This window comes from Salvelinus fontinalis, chromosome 34 (genome assembly GCF_029448725.1).
Source record: "Salvelinus fontinalis isolate EN_2023a chromosome 34, ASM2944872v1, whole genome shotgun sequence".
NCBI classification, from domain to species: Eukaryota; Metazoa; Chordata; class Actinopteri; order Salmoniformes; family Salmonidae; genus Salvelinus; species Salvelinus fontinalis.
The window spans coordinates 7,491,525-7,516,160 of record NC_074698.1 but is presented as its reverse complement, the minus strand read 5'-3'; the positions used below and the strand labels follow the sequence as shown (position 1 = coordinate 7,516,160).

At 45.5% G+C, this 24,636-nt stretch overlaps 1 protein-coding gene across 3 annotated transcripts in view; it reads right to left on the bottom strand.

The window, feature by feature from the left end:
* Positions 1-24,636, bottom strand: part of LOC129832971 (signal transducer and activator of transcription 5B-like) — a 113,969-nt gene that overhangs the window by 10,576 nt on the left and 78,757 nt on the right. For all 3 annotated transcript variants that reach the window (XM_055897141.1, XM_055897142.1, XM_055897143.1), the window contains exons 3-11: positions 21,857-21,994; positions 21,417-21,573; positions 20,214-20,303; positions 19,011-19,185; positions 18,625-18,755; positions 12,529-12,680; positions 3,152-3,307; positions 868-1,047; positions 411-498 (exon numbers count right to left, since the gene is read on the bottom strand). In XM_055897141.1, the coding sequence (XP_055753116.1) occupies positions 411-498; positions 868-1,047; positions 3,152-3,307; positions 12,529-12,680; positions 18,625-18,755; positions 19,011-19,185; positions 20,214-20,303; positions 21,417-21,573; positions 21,857-21,994 (1,267 nt within the window). The remainder of the gene's footprint in view (positions 1-410; positions 499-867; positions 1,048-3,151; positions 3,308-12,528; positions 12,681-18,624; positions 18,756-19,010; positions 19,186-20,213; positions 20,304-21,416; positions 21,574-21,856; positions 21,995-24,636) is intronic.

Here is a 24,636-nt window from a genome sequence, read left to right as displayed (position 1 = left end):
GGATACCATTTTCATGTCCCTGTGTCCAGTATGTAGGAAGTTAGAGGTAGTTTCGCAAGCCATTGCATATTTACTAGCATTCTGTCTTTAACTTCCTTCATTCTGGAAATAGAGACATACAAATGGTATCCACAAGTTCATTGCCAAAACCCTGAAGTATCCATTTAAGCCGGAGTTTACATGTAAATGATCCATGGAGGACCCTAGGGAACTCAAAACAGCATGTGGGCTGAGTAACATGTTATCTGTATGAGTATGAACACAGAATGAGAATGCAGAATCTCCAAAAGCCTCTTGGACTCCAGTTTAGCTGGGGTTTGTCTCTGAAGAGAATCTTCTCTAGGTGTGGTATTACAGACTGAGACTCCCTGGCCCCGTCCATCCGCTACCCTGGTCCCGTCCATCCTCACCATGTTCCTGAAGTTTGCGCTGAGTGTTCCTGTGGCCTGGTGGTACTCCATCACACAGTTGTTGTTAAGGATCTCTCCACTGCTGTCACTGGGAGAGGGGGAAGGAAGATAGAGGAGGAGGAGGAAGAGGAGAGGTAGATGCTTCAGCAGATGTATTAATCATAAAGTCCTGAAACTTTCACAGAACATGAAGGGGAATAACTCATTTCAATTTATGTGAGAAGTTTTTTTCAGGATGCCAACGCTGACAATCTTGCAATATGCTACCCAAATTTAGGCTAACATGGCTATTCTTTTAGTACTAGGAAGGAACATTTATAAACTAACTACTTAACGTGGGAACGTGGGATGTGGCACGCCCAAAAGTATAAATCTAAATGTGGAATCTCCACTTGCTCCATAGATTCCACTGTGGCAGTAGATATCAGTGATGAGGGGGCTCTATGCTGTGACTTACTTCCTGGTGTTCTCGTTCTTGAGCAAGGCCTTCGCCTGCTGTTCACTGATGATGGTGGCCTTGACCTGCGGGGGGTTCATGTGCACATTGAGCTTTCCGCCCACTAGGAGGCGCACTGTGGCGGCAAACTTGGTCTGGGTCTTCAGCACCTGGGGAGGCTGCTTCTCTATGATAAAGGTGCTAGAGAGAGAGAGAGATAGAGAGAGAGAGACAGAGAGAGACAGAGAGAGACAGAGAGACAGACAGACAGAGACAGACAGACAGAGACAGACAGAGACAGACAGACAGACAGACAGACAGACAGACAGACAGACAGACAGACAGACAGACAGACAGACAGACAGACAGATTAGAGTCAGAGGAAAGTGTAGAGGGGTTGCTTTAAATGGATAGTGCAACATTTTAGCTTACCCAGAGTCATGTACACCATTTGCATGTCTTTGCATGCAGTTTGAAGGAAGATTCTGGAGCAACTGCTAACTAGCGTTAGCCCAATGACAAAGTCTACAGGAACAACTAGCATGCTAGTTAGCAATGGCCCCAGAAACTAACTTCAACTTCTTTCATACTGCACACAGAGTTATACAAATGGTATCCATGAGTTCATCTGACTCTTGGTTAGTAGAAAGGGGACCTGATTGAAAACATTTAGCACTATCTCTTTAACTGACAGATCACCACAGGGAATTCTGCTCATCACACACTGCTGCCTATTATGTCTATTTGACCTGCTTTTGAAAGTTACACAGTACGCAAGCTGTCAGCTCTCGATGCTCCCACACATAAACACACACACACAGACAGACAAACGCTACACACAGGCAGCGTGATGCTCATTCATTCAGGCACGGAGGGCTTTTTAGTAGAGTACGCTGTTTGTGTTTTAGGCTTAGCTGACCATATTCAATATTCTCATCCCCGTGAGCAGGCAGTGTTGAGATACCCTCCCTCCCTCCCTAGCCTCCCTCCCAGGCGCGAGGTTTAGGGGGAACAGTAGAGAGGATGTGGGTGTGGTTTCACTGGAGAGCAGGAAAGAGCGAATTAAGAGGAGAGGAAACACCAGTGCGGTAGTATGGACTTTAAAATAATTGTTTTTACGCTCTCAACGCTCCCCTGTCTGCGGCCTAACGGACATTGTTCTGACAATGACATACCTTCTCAGTGCGTTATGGGTCTCTGTGGGGACCACAGTACATTATGGGTCTCTGTGGGGACCACAGCTGGAATAGGGAGAGAGCAGAGGGTTCTGGGAGCACTCAGAAGACTTCCTGATCCAGTCAGTGAGGCTGGCGGACTGATACGGGCTGACAGACAGTGTCCCCAGGGCTACAACACTCTACCATGGAACTCAAGCTAACTTTCCGAGCCTGTTAGCCTTTCTCCCCATCTCACCATCATTGTAGACTCTTCATCGCTAGCCTCAAACACTTTTTGTCTCTTTAGCTCTCGAATCGTCTCTCTTTCTTTCATGTTATGTCTTTGAAACTCTGTTCACTCCTCCTCTTCCTCGTACTGTATCTTCCTCTCCTTTTCTAAACCGTTCACGCTCCCTCCTGTTTTCTTTCTCCTTTCGGATCGATAGCAGGCCTCCCTCTCTCCTCGCTCCATCTCTCCCTCCTTGTAGCGTTGAGGGTTAACGCAGGCTGACTGGGGTTGTGTTTGTGTGTTCATTGGCAGGTTCAGCAGGGGTTGGGAGCAGAGCTGGGCTGGGCTGCTGGAGGAACTATCAGCAGCTTGCTCCCCCTGCCTCGGAACAACCCAGCTTGGGCTCAGCACAGAGTCAAACACACACACACACACACACACACACGCTTTTCTGCTCCACAGAGTCACATAACCAGGCTCCCGTGATGTGCAGTGCTGAGTCATTTTTAATGTAATTCTGGTAATAAATGTAATCTCACACTCTATTGGCCACATAAGGAGTCAGGGGTTATGTCAGTAGGATAGGGTTTGTATAAGGGTTCACACTGAGTGTAGTATATGGTAAATAATACAGTTCAGTTGCTATCCATTTAGTCCCCACACACAGAGGAAATGGGGGGGTGGTGTAAACATGACTGTAGAGTAGCATACACACTGAAGATACGTGTGTCTATAAGAAGTTCACATTTAAACACACCCGCACTTCAGCTCAAAGCCACTCGCACACAGTCCAACACACTACAACCTATTCTCACAATACCTTGCACTTTGATACTGAACACTAACAACAACTTCACACACACACACACACACACACACACACACACACACACACACACACACACACACACACACACACCTGGTGACCAGTGCTGAGATGATGTCTGTGATGGTGCTGTTGAGGTCGTTTAGTAGCTCCTCGATGGGGCCGGGGATGGGAAGCTGTTGTCTCAGGTGTTCTGCTCTCCTGATCTGCTGCCTGTTCTGCCAGATGGTCTCTGCCAACTTCTCACACCTGAATCACACACACACGCACACACACACACACACACACACACACACACACACACATACATTTGAAATAAGGTTCTCAAAATGGACAAATTAAGATCACACAACTCAAAGTTCAGACTCTTACAAGCTCAGACAACCAGACAGACTACAGTCTAGTTCAAAATATACAGTTTAAGACAAGGTAATCATTCCATGCTGGAGCGTTCAAAAGTAAACACATTCACTGGACCGTTGCTGATTCTATAGCATTGAAAACGTGACCAGCGTTCGGAAAATCAAGTAATAAAGTGGTTGTAGATCATGTGATTTTTTTTTTATGAATAGAATGACAGGAAGACAGTCATTCTATGTGTTTGCTGAGTAGTTTGCTGAAATTCACAACGATTGTGTTTCTTTTCCGCTTTGATGGCAAACTTTCTGTACTGCTAACATTCACATGTTCATATTCATATGTTTTTAGTTTGTCTATCTTTGACTTTGTCTACATGTTTATATATGTTTACAACAAGCAAGGGGAAGATATGAGAATAGGGCCATTGGGGAATAATAGCATATTGTACGGGATACATTTGTACTGTAGTGAAGCCGTCTCTAGAATAATGCAAGGTCTCTTTCATGATCATGTGAAACGCCAATTGCTATGGAAATGCTGGGATGTGTTTTTGAGGATGTTAAAGGTAATTCTGATACAACTATGATAGTGATACGATATGGATTACAATTATCATCATGAATATTAAGGCTATACACACTACATGTTACACACATAGACACTCAACCATGCAAATTGGCAGTTATTATTTATTTGGATAGCAAACATTATAGTCTTACTCTTAAACAGACATCGTACACACTCTCACTAAATCACATCCAATATCATACACATCAACCTACTCAGATTTACTACACATAATATCTTGTCTCAATTTTCTAACATCTGTTGCATTGGCTCACAGGCAAACAGGCAAGGGAATAAAACAAATATTGCAAGAACCTATTTCTTGAATTCTAAATATCAGACATTTGAAAGCTCTAATTTTGACCTTCATAATACCTCTGATGGCAGTAACTTCACAAGCACTAATTATGGTCAATTTAGCCTGAGAATAGTATCTAGTTATGGTAAGGCAGGGGTGTCAAACTCATTCCACGGAGGGCCTAGTGTCTGCAGGTTTTTGGTTTTTCCTTTCAATAAAGCCCTAGACAACCAGGTGTGGGGAGTTCCTAACTAATTAGTGATGTTAATTCATCAATCAAGTACAAGGGAGGAGCGAAAACCCGCAGACACTCGGCCCTCCGTGGAATGAGTTTGACACCTGTGTGGTAAGGGGTGAAATAAGTATAGCCATTTATAATTGTAACGGTTTAGCAGATTATAAAAAAAGATCAGTCTTTACGTGGCTAAAAGAAAAGGAATATAACCTATACTGTTTACAGGAAACTGTCACGTTCCTGACCTGTTTCTGTTAGTTTTTGTATGTGTTAGTTGGTCAGGACGTGAGTTTGGGTGGGCAGTCTATGTTTTCTGTTTCTATGTTTGTTTAAGGGTGACCTAATATGGCTCTCAATTAGAGGCAGGTGGTTTTCATTTCCTCTGATTGCGAGTCATATTAAGGTAGGTGTTTTCACACTGTTTGTTGTGCGTGGTTGTTTCCTGTGTCAGTGTTTGTTGCACCATACGTGACTGTTTCGTTCGTTCATCGTTTTATGTAGTCATTTTTCCTGTTGTGCGTTCTTCGTGTTTTATGTAAGTTCGTATGTTCAGGTTTGTCTACATTCGTTTTGTTATTTTGTAAGTATTCAAGTGAAGTTCGTGTTTTTCGTCTACACTTAAATAAATTCATTATGTCTAAATACAACGCTGCAGTTTGGTTCAATCCCTGCTCCTCCTCTTCGGATGAAGAGGAGGAGGAAGGCCTTACAGAAACTCACTCTACATCCTTAGATGAAGTTGCTGTAACATTTCTCGTCGGAAGGCATGGACCAAAACGCAGCGTTGTAAGTGTTCATGATTCTTTATTACTCAAAAACACTCGCACAAAATAACAAAGTGAAAAAACAAAACATTCTGTCAGGTGCAAACACTAAACAGAAAATAACTACCCACAAAACACAGGTGGGAAAAAGGCTGCCTAAGTATGATTCCCAATCAGAGACAACGATAGACAGCTGCCTCTGATTGGGAACCACACTCGGCCAAAAACAAAGACATAGAAAAAATAAACTAGAATGCCCACCCTAGTCACACCATGGCCTAACCAAAATAGAGAATAAAAGCCTCTCTATGGCCAGGGCGTGACAGAACCCCCCCCCCCCCCCCCCCGTCCCGTCCCGTCCCGTCCCGTCCCCAAAGGTGCGGCCGGCAAAACCTGACTCTAAAGGGGAGGGCATCCCTTACGGCGGCGGCTCCGGTGCGGGACGTAGACCCCTCTCCGCCCGCAGATCCCTCCGCTTTGGTGGTGGCCCTGGTGCATGGACCTTCACTGAAGGAACCGGGCCGCAGATCATCGCCGGAGGAACCGAACCACCGATCATCGCCGGAGGCTCCGGACTGGGGACCGTCGCCAGAGGCTCCGGGCCGGGGACCGTCGACTTCCTGCCATGGATCATCGCTGCAGGCTTCGTGCCATGGATCCTTGCTGCAGGCTCCGAGCCATGGATCATTGCTGGAGGCTTCGTGCCATGGATCATCATTGGAGGCTTTGTGCCATGGATCATCACTGGAGGCTTCGTGCCATGGATCATCACTTGAGGCTTTGTACGTGGAGCCGGAACAGGTCTCACCAGACTGAGGAGACGTACTGGCAGCCTAGTGAGTGGAGCTGCCACAACACGTCCTGGCTGGATACCCACTCTAGCTCTGTGAGTGTGGAAAGCTGGCACAGGATGCACTGGGCTATGACGGCGCACTGGAGGCATAGTGCGTAGAGCCAGCGCAGGACACACTGGACCATGGAGGCGCACTGGAGGCATAGTGCGTAGAGCCAGCGCAGGACACACTGGACCATGGAGGCGCACTGGAGGTCTGGAGCGCAGAGCTGGCACAACGTGTCCTGGTTGAATACCCCCTGTAGCCCGGCAAGTGAGGGGAGCTGGAACCGGCCGCACTGGGCTGTGCTGGCGAACCGGGGACACCGTGCGTAGAGCTGGTGCAGAATAACCTGGTCCGAAGAGACGCACCGGGGGCCAGGAACGCTGAGCCTGCACAATCCGTCCTGGCTGAATGCCCACTCTAGCACGGCCACTGCAGGGAGCTTGCACAGAGCGCATCGGGCTGTGGATGCGCACTGAATGCATGGTGCGGTAAGCACGAGGAGTTGGCTCAGGTCTGAACCCTGACTGTGCTATTCTCCCTGTGTGCCCCCCTCCCCCCAACATTTTTTTGGGGGGCTGCCTCTCGATCTTGCCTCGTTGATCCAAATCCTCGTAACTTTGCTGTTCCGCTTTTGCTGCTTCTATCTCCTCCTTCGGACGGCGATACTCCCCGACCTCCATCCAGGGTCCTTTTCCGTTCAGGATTTCCTCCCATGTCCACTCGTTCGTTTTACCATGCTGCTTGGTCCTGTGGTGGTGGTGGGTAGTCTGTAACGTCTCTCGTCGGAAGGCATGGACCAAAACGCAGTGTGGTAAGTGTTCATGATTCTTTATTACTCAAAAACACTCGAACAAAATAATAAAGTGAAAAAATGAAACGGTTCTGTCAGGTGCAGACACTAAACAGAAAATAACTACCCACAAAACACAGGTGGGAAAAAGGCTGCCTAAGTATGATTCCCAATCAGAGACAACGATAGACAGCTGCTTCTGATTGGGAACCACACTCAGCCAAAAACAAAGAAATGGAAAACATAGAAATAAAGAAACTAGAATGCCCACCCTAGTCACACCCTGGCCTAACCAAAATAGAGAATAAAAGCCTCTCTATGGCCATGGCGTGACAGTTGCGTGGAAAAAGGAATGGGGTGGTGAAATACTTTTCTGTCATGGACAAAGGAACTCAAAAGGTGTGATGATATTAATTAACAAAAATGTAGATCTGAATGTGCAAACAGTCAGGAATGATTAGCTAGGAAGGTGGATCCTTTTGAATATGAAAGTGGACGAAAAAGAGATTTGGCTCATTAATCTATATGGCCCAAATCAGGATGATCCATACTTCTTCGAAAACATTTATACCAATTTATTGAACTTACAGGCAACAAATTATCAAATCATTATGGTAGGAGACTAGAACACAGTGCTAAGTACCTCAATGGACCGTAAAGGAAATTACTCTACAAACTATCATCTCCGTGCCCTTAAGGAAATCACACATATTATGGAGACATTAGAAATAGTGGATATTTGGAGGCTAAAACCCCCCGACCTAGTGAGATATACATGGAGGAGACTTAATCAAGCTAGTCGTCTTGACTACTTTCTTGTCTCTTTCTCTCTTGCATCAAAGGTTAAAAAAGTTTTAATAGGAGACCGAATGCGATCGGATCATCATCTAATTGGCCTTCACATAACTCTTATAGAATTTCCACTTGGAAGGGGGTATTGGAAATGTAATCAAAGTTTACTGGAGGACAACTTATTTTTAACTAAGACAAAATAATTTATAACTGAATTTTTCCAGTAAAATATAGGTTCAGAAAATCCCCTTATTGCTTGGGATACGTTTAACCTGTCTGGCTACGGCGTTCCGCTAGCGGAACTCCTCCCACATTCCACTGAAAAGGCAGAGCGCGAAATTCAAAAGATATTTTTTAGAAATATTTAACTTTCACACATTAACAAGTCCAATACAGCAAATGAAAGATACACATATTGTGAATCCAGTCAACATGTCCGATTTTTAAAATGTTTTACAGCGAAAACACCACATATATTTATGTTAGCTCACCACCAAATACAAAAAAGGACAGACATTTTTCACAGCACAGGTAGCATGCACAAAGCCAACCTAACTAACCAAGAACCAACCAAACTAACCAAGAAACAACTTCATCAGATGACAGTCTTATAACATGTCATACAATAAATCTATGTTTTGTTCGAAAAATGTGCATATTTGAGGTATAAATCAGTTTTACATTGCAGCTACCATCACAGCTACCGTCAGAGATAGAACCGAAGCAGCCAGAGTAATTACAGACACCAACGTCAAATACCTAAATACTCATCATAAAACATTTCTGAAAAATCGATGGTGTACAGCAAATTAAAGACAAACATCTTGTGAATCCAGCCAATATTTCAGATTTTTTAAGTGTTTTACAGCGAAAACACAATATAGCATTATATTAGCTTACTACAATAGCCTACCACACTACCGCATTCATTCATCAAGGCACGTTAGCGATAGCAATAGGCACGTTAGCGATAGGGAATAAACCAGCAAAAGATATTCATTTTCACTAACCTTCATAAATCTTCATCAGATGACAGTCCTATAACATCAGGTTATACATATACTTATGTTTTGTTCGAAAATGTGCATATTTAGAGCTGAAATGAGTGGTTATAACAACATTAGAGGATTAGAAATCCAAGGCTTAAAAACAAAGGTGTCCATGTATGTCGATAACTCAAGTTTTATATTAAGTCCACAAGTTAGATCCCTGCAACGTCTCATTGAAGATCTAGATAACTTTTCTGTACACTATGGATGAAAACATATTTATGATAAGTGTATAATATTACGTATTGGATCTTTAAAAATACAAGTTTTACATTACCATGCAGTTTACCTATAAAATGGGCTGATGGTGAAGTAGACATACTCGGTATTCATGTCACAAAATATATAAATAAGCTCTCCACAATGAATTTCAATAGATAACTTTAAAAAAAAAGATAAGATCCTGCAACCACGGAGAGGTAAATACCTGTCTATTTATGTAAAAATTGCTCTGATTAACTTCTTATTCATATCTCAGTTTTCTCACTTACTTATGGCGCTGCCTACTCCTGATGATTCGTTTTTCAAATCATATGAGCAAAAAATATTTCGCTTTGGGCCTCCTGGGTGGGGCAGTGGTCTAGGGCACTGCATCGCAGTGCTAACTGCGCTACCAGAGTCTCTGGGTTCGCGCCCAGGCTCTGTCGCAGCCGGCCGCGACCGGGAGGTCCGTGGGGCGACGCACAATTGGCATAGCGTCGTCCGGGGTAGGGAGGGTTTGGCCGGTAGGGATATCCTTGTCTCATCGCGCTCCAGCGACTCCTGTGGCGGGCTGGGCGCAGTGCGCGCCAACCAAGGGGGCCAGGTACACGGTGTTTCCTCCGACACATTGGTGCGGTTGGCTTCCGGGTTGGAGGCGCGCTGTGTTAAGAAGCAGTACGGCTGGTTGGGTTGTGCTTCGGAGGACGCATGGCTTTCGACCTTCGTCTCTCCAGAGCCCGTACGGGAGTTGTAGCGATGAGACAAGGTAGTAATTACTAGCGATTGGATATCACGAAAATTGGGGAGAAAATGAGATACAAATAAATAAATAAATAAATACATTTTTCCGCTTTATCTGGGACGCTAAACCAGACAAAATATAGCGTGCCTATTTATATAATGAATATAAATTGGGTAGGTTGAGATTATTAAATATAAAAGCACTAAACCACTCTCTAAAAGCTTCACTTATTCAAAGGTTTTACTTGAACACTAAATGGTTGTCAAGCAGATTACTAAAATAAGCTCATCCATTGTTTAAAAATTGTCTTTTTGCCTTTGTGCAGATTTCCATTTCTCATTTTCGATTAATTGAAAATTATACTTTTTTCAAAGTATCTCTCTTTTTCAAACAAGCATTGCAGAGCTGGCTACAATTTCAATTTCATCCCCTGAAAAGATAGAAAAAATATTACAACAAATATTATGGCTGAACTCAAATGTGCTGGTTAAGAAAATACCTGTATTTATGGGAAAGATGTTTGAAAATAGTATTTTGTTCTTAAATGATATTGTAAATTGGAATGGTGGAGTTATGTCGTTATTGTACCTGTACATAGACAATCTGTAAATAGCCCATCCAGCTACCTCATCCACATATTGTTATTTATTTATTTTGCTCCTTTGCACCCCAGTACCTCTACTTGCGCATTCATCTTCTGCACATCCATCACTCCAGTGTTTAATTGCTAAATTGTAATTACTTCGCCACTACGGCCTATTTATTACCGTTCCTCCTTAATCTTACCTCATTTGCACACACTGTATATAGATTGTTCTATTGTGTTATTGACTGTATGTTTGTTTATTCTATGTGTAACTCTGTGTTGTTGTTTGTGTCACATAAAGCAAAGCAGTGTTTTTTTTTATTTAATTTTTTTATTTATCTTGGCCAGGTCGCAGTTGTAAATGAGAACTTGTTCTCAACTGGCCTACCAGTTGGTAGGTCTGCTTAATCCAAGAGTACAACCAATTGATTACAGCATTACCCCAAAATGGAGGAGGCGGGTGGCAGAGGGAGGAGGTAGGGAACTTGCCTGTCTGCCCAATATAAAGGATCAAAAGTGGTGGAGCAATAAAAATAGCATGAATAGGAAAGTATACCAGGTTAATTTGAGGACCAGAATGTTGACAACTGTGCCATACAGATTGCAAAATAGTTGGGAAGAGATTTTTGATGTATCGATTCCATGGTACTGGGTGTATGAGTTGATATATAAAATTCCGCAAGATTCAAGACTCCGTGCTTTTCAGCTACATTTATTATATAGAATTCTTGCTACCAACAAAATATTGAATATTTGGGGCATAAAATCATTGAAGCTCTGCAGATTTTGTTGTGAGGATACAGAATCAATAGACCATTTATTTTGGTATTGTCCTCAGGTAGCCTGCTAAATAGTATAGGAGATCTGGAGAGACTGGGTCAGTCAATTACTAATACACTGCTCAAAAAAATAAAGGGAACACTTAAACAACACAATGTAACTCCAAGTCAATCACACTTCTGTGAAATCAAACTGTCCACTTAGGAAGCAACGCTGATTGACAATAAATTTCACATGCTGTTGTGCAAATGGAATAGACAAAAGGTGGAAATTATAGGCAATTAGCAAGACACCCCCAATAAAGGAGTGCTTTTGCAGGTGGTGACCACAGACCACTTCTCAGTTCCTATGCTTCCTGGCTGATGTTTTGGTCACTTTGAATGCTGGCGGTGCTCTCACTCTAGTGGTAGCATGAGACGGAGTCTACAACCCACACAAGTGGCTCAGGAAGTGCAGCTCATCCAGGATGGCACATCAATGCGAGCTGTGGCAAAAAGTTTTGCTGTGTCTGTCAGCGTAGTGTCCAGAGCATGGAGGCGCTACCAGGAGACAGGCCAGTACATCAGGAGATTTGGAGGAGGCCGTAGGAGGGCAACAACCCAGCAGCAGGACCGCTACCTCCGCCTTTGAGCAGGAGGAGCACTGCCAGAGCCCTGCAAAATGACCTCCAGCAGGCCACAAATGTGCATGTGTCTGCTCAAACGGTCAGAAACAGACTCCATGAGGGTGGTATGAGGGGCCGACGTCCACAGGTGGGGGTTGTGCTTACAGCCCAACACCGTGCAGGACGTTTGGCATTTACCAGAAAACACCAAGATTGGCAAATTCGCCACTGGCGCCCTGTGCTCTTCACAGATGAAAGCAGGTTCACACTGAGCACATGAGCACATGTGACAGACGTGACAGAGTCTGGAGACGCCGTGGAGAACGTTCTGCTGCCTGCAACATCCTCCAGCATGATCGGTTTGGCGGTGGGTCAGTCATGGTGTGGGGTGGCATTTCTTTGTGGGGCCGCACAGCCCTCCATGTGCTCGCCAGAGGTAGCCTGACTGCCATTAGGTACCGAGATGAGATCCTCAGAGCCCTTGTGAGACCATATGCTGACACATGCACATTTGTGGCCTGCTGGAGGTCATTTTGTATATTGTATGTTTTGGATTTTCAATCAAATCAAATAAAAATTATAAATTAAAAAAAACATTCACTTCCAGTCATTTTCGCTCACATTGCTAGTCCCATTGTTTTGAATTATTCCCCATTGTTGCAAAGAGTTATGGGATATTAGAATCCTGTTGTCTTAACATTTGTCATCTTCAACCTAGACTACAGTCATCTTCCCAACTACACCCTATATAAACCCAGCAGTATCCAGTAGTTAGCTTGTTAACTGGGTGGCCACTACCCTTTGATCAATCCTAGACACATGTGATCTCTGTTAGGGGTAGAGGGTGATAGAGGGGGTCTCACCAGGACTGCAGGATGTCCAGCCCCCCCTCCGGAGGACCCCCGTTGCCGGCCAGCTGTTGCCGTCTCTTCCAGTGGATCAGCTCGTCATCCAGGATGATGGTCTGCTGCTTCCTCAGCAGCTGCAGGCTCTTCTGGTGCTTCTCTGCCAGGTCCTAAGCACGCACACACACACACACACACACACACACACACACACACACACACACACACACACACACACACACACACACACACACACACACACACACACACACACACACACACACACACACACACACACACACACACACACACACACACACACACACACACACACACACACACACACACCGATAAGAAGGTGACAATATATTACACGTAATACATTTTCTCCAATCAATATACATCCCCAGCTTTTATACCCTGAAGGCATGAGATCCCTCCAGAGTTCTGAGCCTACATTTCCTCTCCTGTCTTCATGGCTTTACATAATGACACATATAATCCTACTGCAGTTCACTTCCAGTTTGTAATCATGTAATGTCAAATCAAATCAAACTGTATTTGTCACATGCGCAAAATACAACCTTACAGTGAATTGCTTACTTACAAGACCTTAACCAACAATGCAGTTTTAAGAATGTACCTAAATAAAGTAAAAGATAAGAATAACAAGTAATTAAAGAGCAGAGGTAAATAACAATAGCGGGGCTATATACAGGGGGTACCTGTACAGAGTCAATGTGCGGGGGCACCGGTATCGGGGTAATTGAGGTAATATGTACATGTAGGTAGAGTTATTATAGTGACTATGTATAGATATTTTTTTATTTTTTTATTTAACCTTTATTTAACCAGGTAGGCCAGTTGAGAACAAGTTCTCATTTACAACTGCGACCTGGCCAAGATAAAGCAAAGCAGTTCGACACATACAACAACACAGAGTTACACATGGAATAAACAAACATACAGTCAATAATACAGTAGAAAAAGTCTATATACAATGTGTGCAAATGATATACAGAACATGCAAATTAGGTAGGATAAGGGAGGTAAGGTGATAAATAGGCCATAGTGGCAAAGTAATTAAAATATTGCAATTAAACACTGGAATGGTATGTACATATGAATGTGCAAGTAGAGATACTGGGGTGCAAAGGAGCAAGATAAATAAATAAACACAGTATGGGGATGAGGTAGTTGGATGGGCTATTTACAGATGGGCTATGTACAGGTGCAGTGATCTGTGAGCTGCTCTGACAGCTGGTGCTTAAAGCTAGTGAGGGAGATATGAGTCTCCAGCTTCAGTGATTTTTGGAGTTCGTTCCAGTCATTGGCAGCAGAGAACTGGAAGGAAAGACGACCAAAGGAGGAATTGGCTTTGGGGATGACCAGTGAAATATACCTGCTGGAGCGCTTGCTACGGGTGGGTGCTTCTATGGTGACCAGTGAGCTGAGATAAGGCTGGGTGTTACCTAGCAAAGACTTATAGATGACCTGGAGCCAGTGGGTTTGGCGACGAGTATGAAGCGAGGGCCAGCCAACGAGAAGTACAAGTCGCAGTAGTGGGTAGTATATGGGGCTTTGGTGACAAAACGAATGGCACTGTGATAGACTGCATCCAATTTGTTGAGGACGAGGATCGGTAGGATGGTCAGTTTTACGAGGGTATGTTTGTCAGCATGAGTGAAGGATGCTTTGTTGCGAAATAGAAAGACGATTCTAGATTTAATTTTGGATTGGAGATGCGTAATGTGAGTCTGGAAGAAGAGTTTACAGTCTAACCAGACACCTAAGTATTTGTAGTTGTCCACATATTCTAAGTCAGATCCGTCCAGAGTAGTGATGCTGGACGGGCAGGCAGGTGTGGGCAGCGATCGGTTGAAGAGCATGCATTTAGTTTTACTTGCATTTAAGAGCAGTTGGAGGCCACGGAAGGAGAGTTGTATGGCATTGAAGCTCTTCTGGAGGTTAGTTAACACAGTGTCCAAAGAAGGGCCAGAGGTATACAGAATGGTGTCGTCTGCGTAGACATTGATGTATACAGAGAAGAGAGTCGGCCCGAGAATTGAACCCTGTGGCACCGCCATAGAGACTGCCAGAGGCCCGGACAACAGGCCCTCCGATTTGACACACTGAACTCTATCAGAGAAGTAGTTGGTGAACCAGGCGAGGAAATCATTTGAGAAACCAAAGCTGTTGAGTCTGCCGATGAGAATGTGGTGATTGACAGAGTCGAAAGCCTTGGCCAAGTCGATGAATACAGCTGCACAGTAATGTCTCTTATTGATAGCGGTTATGTTTGTTTGTTGTTTAGGACCTTTAGGACCTTGAGCGTGGCTCAGGTGCACCCATGACCAGCTCTGAAACCAGATTGCATAGCTGAGAAGGTACGGTGGGATTTGAAATGGTCGGTAATCTGTTTGTTAACTTGGCTTTTGAAGACCTGAGAAAGGCAGGGTAGGATAGATATAGGTCTATAGCAGTTTGGGTTTGGGAATCTCAGACAATAGTTTGGGAATCTCAGACAATACGAAACAAAGGTTGAACAGGCTGGTGATAGGGGTTGCAACAATTTCGGCAGATAATTTTAGAAAGAGAGAGTCCAGATTGTCTAGCCCGGCTGATTTGTAGGGGTCCAGATTTTGCAGCTCTTTCAGAACATCAGCTATCTGGACTTGGGTGAAGAAGAAATTGGGGAGGCTTGGGAGAGTTGCTGTGGGGAGTGGAGGGCTGTTGATCGGGGTAGGGGTAGCCAGGTGGAAAGCATGGCCAGCCGTAGAAAAATGCTTATTGAAATTCTCAATTATAGTGGATTTATCGGTGGTGACAGTGTTTCCTAGCCTCAGTGCAGTGGGCAGCTGGGAGGAGGTGCTCTTATTCTCCATGGACTTTGCAGTGTCCCAGAACTTTTTGGAGTTTGTGCTACAGGATGCAAATTTCTGCTTGAAAAAGCTAGCCTTAGCATTCCTAACTGCCTGTGTATATTGGTTCCTAACTTCCCTGAAAAGTTTCATATCACGGGGGCTATTCGATGCTAATGGAAAAAGCCACAGGATGTTTTTGAGCTGGTCAAGGGCAGTCAGGTCTGGAGAGAACTAAGGGCTATATCTGTTCCTGGTTCAATTTTTTCTGAATGGGGCATGATTATTTAAGATGGTGAGGAAGGCACTTTTAAAGAATACCCAGGCATCCTCTACTGACGGGATGAGGTCAATATCCTTCCAGGATACCCGGGCCAGGTCGATTAGAAAGGCCTGCTCGCTGAAGTGTTTTAGGGAGCGTTTGACAGTGATGAGGGGTGGTCGTTTGACCGCAGACCCATTACGGATGCAGGCAATGAGGCATTGATCGCTGAGATCTTGATTGAAAACAGCAGAGATTAGCAGCAGCATAGAAGAGGGGGGAGGGGGCAATGCAAATAGTATGGGTAGCCATTTGATTAGATGTTCAGGAGTCTTATGGCTTGGGGGTAGAAGCTGTTTAGAAGCCTCTTGGACCTAGGTTTGGCGCTCCAGGTACCGCTTGCCGTGCGGTAGCAGAGAGAACAGTCTATGACGAGGGTGGCTGGAGTCTTTGACAATTTTTAGGGCCTTCCTCTGACACCGCCTGGTATAGAGGTCCTGGATGTCAGGAAGCTTGGCCCCGGTGATGTACTGGACAGTACGCACTACCCTCTGTAGTGCCTTGCGGTCCGAGGACGAGCACTCTCGAAGGTGCAGCTGTAAAACCTTTTGAGGATCTGAGGACCCATGCCAAATCTTTTTAGTCTTCTTCGGGGGAATAGGTTTTGTCGTGCCCTTTTCATGACAGTCTTGGTGTGCTTGGACCATGTTATTTGTTGGTGATGTGGACACCAAGGAACTTGAAGCTCTCAACCTGCTCTACTCCAGCCCCGTCGATGAGAATGGGGACATGCTTGGTCCTCCTTTTCCTGTCGTCCACAATCATCTCCTTTGTCTTGATCATGTTGAGGAAGAGGCTGTTGTCCTTGTACCACATGGTCAGGTCTCTTATCTCCTCCCTATAGGCTGTCTCATCGTTGTTGGTGATCAGGCCTACCACTGTTGTGTCATCGGCAAACTTAATGATGGTGTTGGAGTCGTGCCTGGCCGTGCAGTCATGAGTGAACAGGGAGTATAGGAGGGGACTGAGCACGCACCCCTGAGCGGCCCCCGTGTTGAGGATCAGCGTGGCGGATGTGTTGTTACCTACCCTTACCACCTGGGGGCGGCCCGTGAGGATGTCCAGGATCCAGTTGCAGAGGGAGGTGTTTAGTCCCAGGGTCCTTAGCTTAGTGATGCCCTTTGAGGGCACTGTGGTGTTGAACGCTGAGCTGTAGTCAATGAATAGCATTCTCACATAGGTGTTCCTTTAGGTGTTACTTTTGTCCAAGTGTAAAAGGGCAGTGTGGAGTGCAATAGAGATTGCATCATCTGTGGATCTGTTGGGGCGGTATGCAAATTGGAGTGGTTCTAGGGTTTCTGGGATAATGGTGTTGATGTGAGCCATGACCAGCCTTTCAAAGCATTTCATGGCTACAGACGTGAGTGTTACTTTAGTGTTCTTGGGCACAGGGACTATGGTGGTCTGCTTGAAACATGTTGGTATTATAGACTCAGACAGGGAGAGGTTGAAAATGTCAGTGAAGACACTTGCCAGTTGGTCAGCGCATGCTCGGAGTACACGTCCTGGTAATCTGTCTGGCCCTGCGACCTTGTGAATGTTGACCTGTTTAAAGGTCTCACTCACATCGGCTGCGGAGAGCGTGATCACACAGTCGTCCGGAACAGCTGATGCTCTCATGCATGTTTCAGTGTTACTTGCCTGTGCTTCCCTTTGTAGTCTGTAATAGTTTACAAGCCCTACCACATCCGACGAGCGTCGGAGCTGGTGTAGTACGATTTGATCTTAGTCCTGTATTGATGCTTTGCCTGTTTGATGGTTTGTCGGAGGGCATAGCGGGATTTCTTATAAGCTTCCGGGTTAGAGTCCCGCTCCTTGAAAGCGGCAGCTCTACCCTTTAGCGCAGTGCGAATGTTACCTGTAATCTATGGCTTCTGGTAGGGGTATGTACGTATAGTCACTGTGGGGACGACATCATCTATGCACTTATTGATGAAGCCAGTGACTGATGTGGTGTACTCCTCCCTCCCAGGCGAGGGAGAGCTGTGTGTGGAGTAAAGATGGTCTAGAGTTTTTCCCCTCTGGTTGCACATTTAACCTGCTGATAGAAATGAGGTAAGACTGACTTAAGTTTCCCTGCATTAAAGTCCCCGGCCAGTAGGAGCGCCGCCTCTGGATGAGCGTTTCCCTGTTTGCTTATGGAGGTATACAGCTCATTGAGTGTGGTTTCAGTGCCAGTATCGGTCTGTGGTGGTATATAGACAGCTACGAAAAATACAGATGAAAACTCACTAGGTAGATAGCTAATCAAGAGATACCTCAGGCGAGAAAAACCTTGAGATATAGTGCACCAGCTGTTGTTCACAAATATGCTCCCGCCCCGTGTCTTACCAGAGGCTGCTGTTTTATCCTGCCGATAGAGTGTATAACCCGCCAGCTGTATGTTATTAATATCGTCGTTCAGCCACGACTCGGTGAAACATAGGATATTACAGTTTTTAATTTCCCGTTGGTAGGATATACGAGCTTTCAGTTCGTCCCATTTATTTTCCAGTGATTGAACGTTAGCTAACAGTACTCATGGCAAAGGCAGATTAGCCACTTGTCACCTGATTCTCACAATCCTCCCCAATCTCTTTCCGCAAAATCGCCGTTTCTTTCTCCAGTGAATGACGGGGATGAGGGCCTGTTCGGGTGTTCGGAGTATATCCTTCCCGTCTGACTCATTAAAGAAAAATTCTTCCATCCAATTCGAGGTGAGTAATCGCTGTTCTGATTTCCAGAAGCTCTTTTTGGTCCTAAGAGACGGTAGCAGCAACATTATATACAAAATATGTTACAAACAATGCGAAAAAAACAAACAAAACAGCACGGTTGGATAATAACCAATAAAACGGCAGCCATCCCCTCTGGCGCCTTCATTCCAGTGTGTACATGTGTGTGTGCGTGTTTCAGTACATGTGTGTGCATGCAGTATAAAAAGTAGTGTACCAGTCTGTATTTCTGTAATGTGTTGGCCTCCCGGGTGAGCCAGGCCTCCACGGTGGCTCTTTTGCTCAGTAATGTGGGCTCCCTCAGCTGTCTGTCAGCAGGGGGCAGTGTGGCCAGGCTGGTCAACTGGGCTGCATGTAGGCGAAGAGAGGGAGAGGGAGAGGGAGAGGGAGAGGGAGAGGGAGAGGGAGAGGGAGAGGGAGAGGGAGAGGTCAGCAAATCTCACATAAACACACTTGTCTTTTACTTTGCAGACCCCACACACACACACACACACACACGCCTACAAACCCACGCGTCATTCTGCCCTAAAAAGGTGAGGGCTGTTGGGGTTGATGACCCAGGGTGTTGTGACTAGGAGGGGGACCAGGGCAAGGCTGACTCACCCTGGATGCGGAGGCTCTCCTGGTACTGGATGATGAAGTACTCCTGGTTGTGCTGGAGCTTTCTCAGGTCGTTCTCTGTGTCTTGGGTCAGCAGGCGCAGCTCCTCGAATGCCTGGTTGATCTGCTGGTACTTCTGGGACATGCTGTCCATCATCCCGCCCACTGGGGAGCTCGACTGCCAATCAGAGGGAGGAGAGAGAGGTGACAGGGCTGGGCCGGGAAACAACGCTGGCTTTGAGATGATTTGCAGGAACTAGCTAGTGTGGTGTTGAGCATTTCATCATCATTCCATGGAGCAGAAAGACACACAAACTGACTGAACCTGAAATTGCCTCTTTAACACAACCTCAATGACCCCTGCTTGTGTTATTCCACAGTAATCCCTAACGACCATAACCAGCAGTGATCACCACTGACTGAACATGTGAGACCGTGCAGAGGGAAATGCATTTCCTTATCGTGGGCACACAGCCTATCGCTTGTTAAGGCTGGGGACGTGAGCACTGTGAAGACAGTCTGAATAAACAGGTGGGAATGCAATCCTGCGATAGGAGAAGCCTGGCAGGACTGGAAATCAATTTAACACTGGGTTTATTGATATTCAGATGTTTTATGGACCACCGGCTTTATGGTTTTATAACCCTCGTTATAAAATATCACATTTCTCCACCCCCCCACCAGGCCTACAGCTGGTTAATGAGGAATTCAACGTTTATCTTTCAGCGAGACATATGAGCTGTGTCTGTGAAGGTTTTCTGACTAGGTGTGTGTGTGTGTGTGTGTGTGCGCGTTGTGTGTATTTATGTATTTATGTGGTTGTTAGCAGGTTTACGTATGTCTGAGGGAAAATTGAGAGTACACAGCCTTTGATGTCGGCAGAGTGGCAGCAAAGCGGCCCCCAATGGCTGTGATTTCCATAATGTCATGCAATTGGTTGTGTTATGGTAAACATCTCTGTGTGGTGTTTATAGAGTTTGGGTGTCTGCAAATGTTTATAAAAGGTATGTGGGTATTTCCATATGTTTATGTGCATGTATGTATGGGTGTGTGTGTGTGTGTGTGTGTGTGTGTGTGTGTGTGTGTGTGTGTGTGTGTGTGTGTGTGTGTGTGTGTGTGTGTGTGTGTGTGTGTGTGTGTGTGTGTGTGTGTGTGTGTGTGTGTGTGTGTGTAGGTGGGAAGTTGGAGAGAGTGCTTCATACTCACATTAGAGGCCTCTCGGACTAGCCTCTGCTCCGTGTACAGGATGTGTTTGATGCATCTCACCAGCTCCAGAGGGCAGCGGTCATACGTGCTCTGAAAGACAAGGACCACATGTGCTGTCGTGTTAGGCTTGTTAGCCGCGTTAGCCGCTGACTGGCAGCACGGCCGCGCACACAACACTGACCAATTTAGCCCGCTCCCGAGCCGCGGCATGCTAACGCTCTAAAGCCCACTCCCTGAGCCTAGCTAAACCCAATTAGACTAATGAGATCCTTCTCTCAAGTGCAGACGACTTGGTCTCACATCCACTGGCTACATTTCTCTTCCCTTCTCTCTTTTCTCTCTCTCTTTAAACTCCGTTCCTCAAGTAACCCCAAAAGCACACATTTTATTGTAGCCCCAGACAAAAACACCTTATTCAACTCATTGAAGGCTTGATGATTAATTGACATGTTGAATCAGATGTGCTTGTCCGGGGCTACAAAAAAATATTTGTGCTGTTGTGGGTACTGAAGGACGAGAGTTGGGAAACACAGGTCTAAATCTCTCTCTCACGCACGCACGCACACACCAAGGCACCATGCGGGGTTGAAAGACTGCATTGTGGGCCTACAGTGTTGTGTTGACAAGATGCCTCCTCCCACCGTGGAAGGTGACAAGAGACAGCTCGTTCCTCTGAACCCTGTCAATAAGGGTGAAGACAAACACACTGAGATCCGTGAGTGAAGCACTCAATCATAAAAGGGAACACTGCCTGGTTACCGTAGCTCAGTGTTGTCCACCTTTTGTTTTTCTTTATATAGACACACTGACCAGAGCAGGCTGTTCTCACGTACTGTTTTATTTCGGAGTACTTTGGGTTAGGGTTTATGGATATGGGCCGGTTGCCAATGAGGCTGTGATAACTAACATTTAGCTGAGTTTGGTATCAGTATAATTGAAATAATAGTCAACACGATTCAACTGGTATAGTTGGCTGTAAGGTTATCATATCCTTGTGAGTTTATTTGGGTTTATACTGGCTTTATGAACACTGTTAGGTTAGGTGTGGTGGTTTTTGTGAGGGCACTGGCTCTGTGCTCCGCTCACGTACACTGGGTATGTGTGCGCGGTATCTCACCCCTTCATACTGGTACTGCCCATCTGTCTCACCTTTCTCTAGTTAGCTTTGTGTGGCGATTCGTCTACTGGTTCAATCTGTCTCACCTTGAGCTGGCTGGCGTAGTGTCCCAGTTTGATCTTGAGCAGGAAGCCGTCCTCTCCCACCTGATGCTCAGCCTTGTTCTGCAGCTCCTGGATCAGGCTGTCTAGCAGACGCTTGGCCTTAAACTCCTCCTGGGGGTTCTCCAGATCGATCACATCCCTGGCACAGGGACATATAGAACGCTTAGAGATATCCTGTATGTACATACATGCAGAACAGAGTAGCCATTAATCCCCTATGCATTCCCTAACACACACACCTTCACTCAGGCACATACACAGAGACAGTGACTTTACACACTTGCTACTATACATTGCTCTCAGGTTACTACACCTCCATGGTCCCTGCTACTACTGTGACTGTGATTGAACCGAATGTGAAGGTTACCGGGTGAGGCATGTCTTTCTGTCAGGTAGAGTGGTGGGCTTTGTGCTGCACTCACCAGAGTTGGCCCTCGAGCCACTGGGACAGGTAATGGCGCACCTCGATGGGGAAGTGCTGTCCATAGAGAGACTGCATCTGGTGCAGCGCATCCCCCTGGAGCTGCTGGGCCTGGATCCACACTGCCATCTTACACACCCTGGGGGAGGCAAGAGGGGGAGAGAGAGAGGGAAGGAAGGAAGGAAGGAAGGAAGGAAGGAAGGAAGGAAGGAAGGAAGGAAGGAAGGAAGGAAGGAAGGAAGGAAGGAAGGAAGGAAGGAAGGAAAAAAGAAGAGGGATGGGTGGAGCAGATTTGAAGAGAGAGTGAATAGAGAGATATTAGAGAGTAGGGTGAGCAGATTTGAAGTGACATGGAAAATGTACAGAAGGTTTTCAATCAAAAGAGGAGAACATCGGTTTGAGTTGACTAAAAGTGAAAGAAGCTTCTTTGAGACAGATGATGTATTTGACTGACACGGCCACAGAGCGGTTGGACTGGTTGTGTTTGACAGCTGTAGTTGGGCAGTTTGTTTCGCTCTGGAGGAGCTGAGGGTCTAAACATTCTGCTCTGTGTTGAGTCAACAGCTGCATGAGGGAGCGGATCTGGGTCAAATACACATGTCAAATACCTTCTTCGCTTGGAGCAAAGTCAGCAGACTTCCTTCGCTTGGGGTTTGCATTATGTCATTGGTTCAATTGTACAAGACCAAGTAGCCTTAATTATGTGAAGCTCATATATTGGAACATATCGGACATATTTATTTGACTAAGGTCTGTAAGGTCAACAATAGACAATACAGAGTGTCAGTAATGTCTCTGTCTCTGTATGTCTTTGTATGACACAATGTAGAAGGGAATTGAAAGCTATTTATTTAGTGTCCATAAGCTCCTCAATCCATTTATACATACAGGTGTAGGATCTTAATTTAAACCCTATTTTGTTGCTGAGAATTTGAGCTTCAGGATTGACATAAATTCACTGAAAACCTGCACTAACACATGGTTATATTAACAGTATTGCACTTTTCATGTAACCTTATTTTGGCCAGGTAATAGTCTAAACACTGATCAAGCAACATTATGGACTAAACGTTCAAATCCTGTTGCTGCAGACTTATTTTGCTGCAAAAATACTGGTCAAATTAAGATCCTACATTTGTACATAGATACGACCAGGAGACGGACAGAGAGAAACACAACAGAAAGTGGTAGGGTAAGACTTCGTCAGGGACAATAAATGGTTATTTTTAAACGAATGATGTGGTACAGTATAGAACATGACCTTCATCTGAGCAACGAGATAGAGACAGAAATAGAGTGATAGAGAGAGCGCGCGAGACTAGAGAGCGCGCGAGACTAGAGAGAGAGAGAGAGAGAGAGAGAGAGAGAGAGAGAGAGAGAGAGAGAGAGAGAGAGAGAGAGAGAGAGAGAGAGAGAGAGAGAGAGAGAGAGAGAGAGAGAGAGAGAGAGAGAGAGAGAGAGAGAGAGAGAGAGAGAGAGAGAGAGAGAGAGAGAGAGAGAGAGAGAGAGAGAGAGAGAGAGAGAGAGAGGAGAGAGAGAGAGAGAGAGAGGGAGGCAGAGAGAGAGAGAGAGAGAGAGGGAGGCAGAGAGAGAGAGAGAGAGAAGGAGGCAGAGAGAGAGAGAGAGAGAAGGAGGCAGAGAGAGAGAGAGAGAGAGAGAGAGAGAAGGAGGCAGAGAGAGAGAGAGAGAGAGAGAGAAGGAGGCAGAGAGAGAGAGAGCACCAGGTGAACAGAACACAGTAACTCTGTGACCTGGTGGGTGCCTCTGGGCATGACGCTAATATACTCAGCTTACGCTCACACTCCCACAAAATCCACATCTCATTGGCTGCCATGCCCTGGCATGCCCTCCTCACAACTTCAATCTTTAACCTTTTTCACTCATCCATCCCCCAATCCACTTACTGCTACATCCCCCACCATTCACTACAACAACAAGCCTTTTAGTTGCTTTCAGTGTCTAAGTATTAAACCGGTATGTTGTGGTAAAGATGTAGAATCTTAATTTGATCACTCTTTTGTTGGAAATGTGGAAATGCAGATGAGCTTTGTGATTTACGGTTATTAACGGTTATATTAACAGTATTGCACCCTACTTTTGGCCAGCTAATAGCCTAACCACCGATCAAGCAACATTATGGACTAAACATTCAAATCCTGTTGCTGCGGGATTATTTTGCTGTGACAATAAAGGTGAAATTAACATCCTACACCTGCCAAACAAAGAAAAAACTATTGGAGAGCATGACAGATGGTTTAAATGCGCTCTGAGCTGGAGTGGCATAAGCTAGGAGGTGGATTTAAATGTAACAGAATGACCTCCGTCAGTCATCTCCATCAGTCATCAGCAGGTGGCTATGAGCAGACTACTGTCAGCCGATCGAAGAGGAACCATACAGGAAGAGCTGTGAGCCTGTTCTACAGTGCTGTACCAGTCTATCCTGACCTGCTCTATACTAGTGTAGGACTGCCAGTCTGTACCACCCCATGCCCGCAACCACACAGCCCGACACATAAACCACACAATGACACACTACTGTGTGCGCCCACACACACACACACACACACACACACACACACACACACACACACACACACACACACACACACACACACACACACACACACACACACACACACACACACACATCAATCATCATAGGAGCTGCTCTGTATCTGTGTCTGTGGTTGCTGGGAGTTGCCAGTAAGCAAACTCTGTCTAGCGATGGGTTACTGACAGACAGACAGACTGACAGAATTCATCAGCCTCTGTGACCTTACC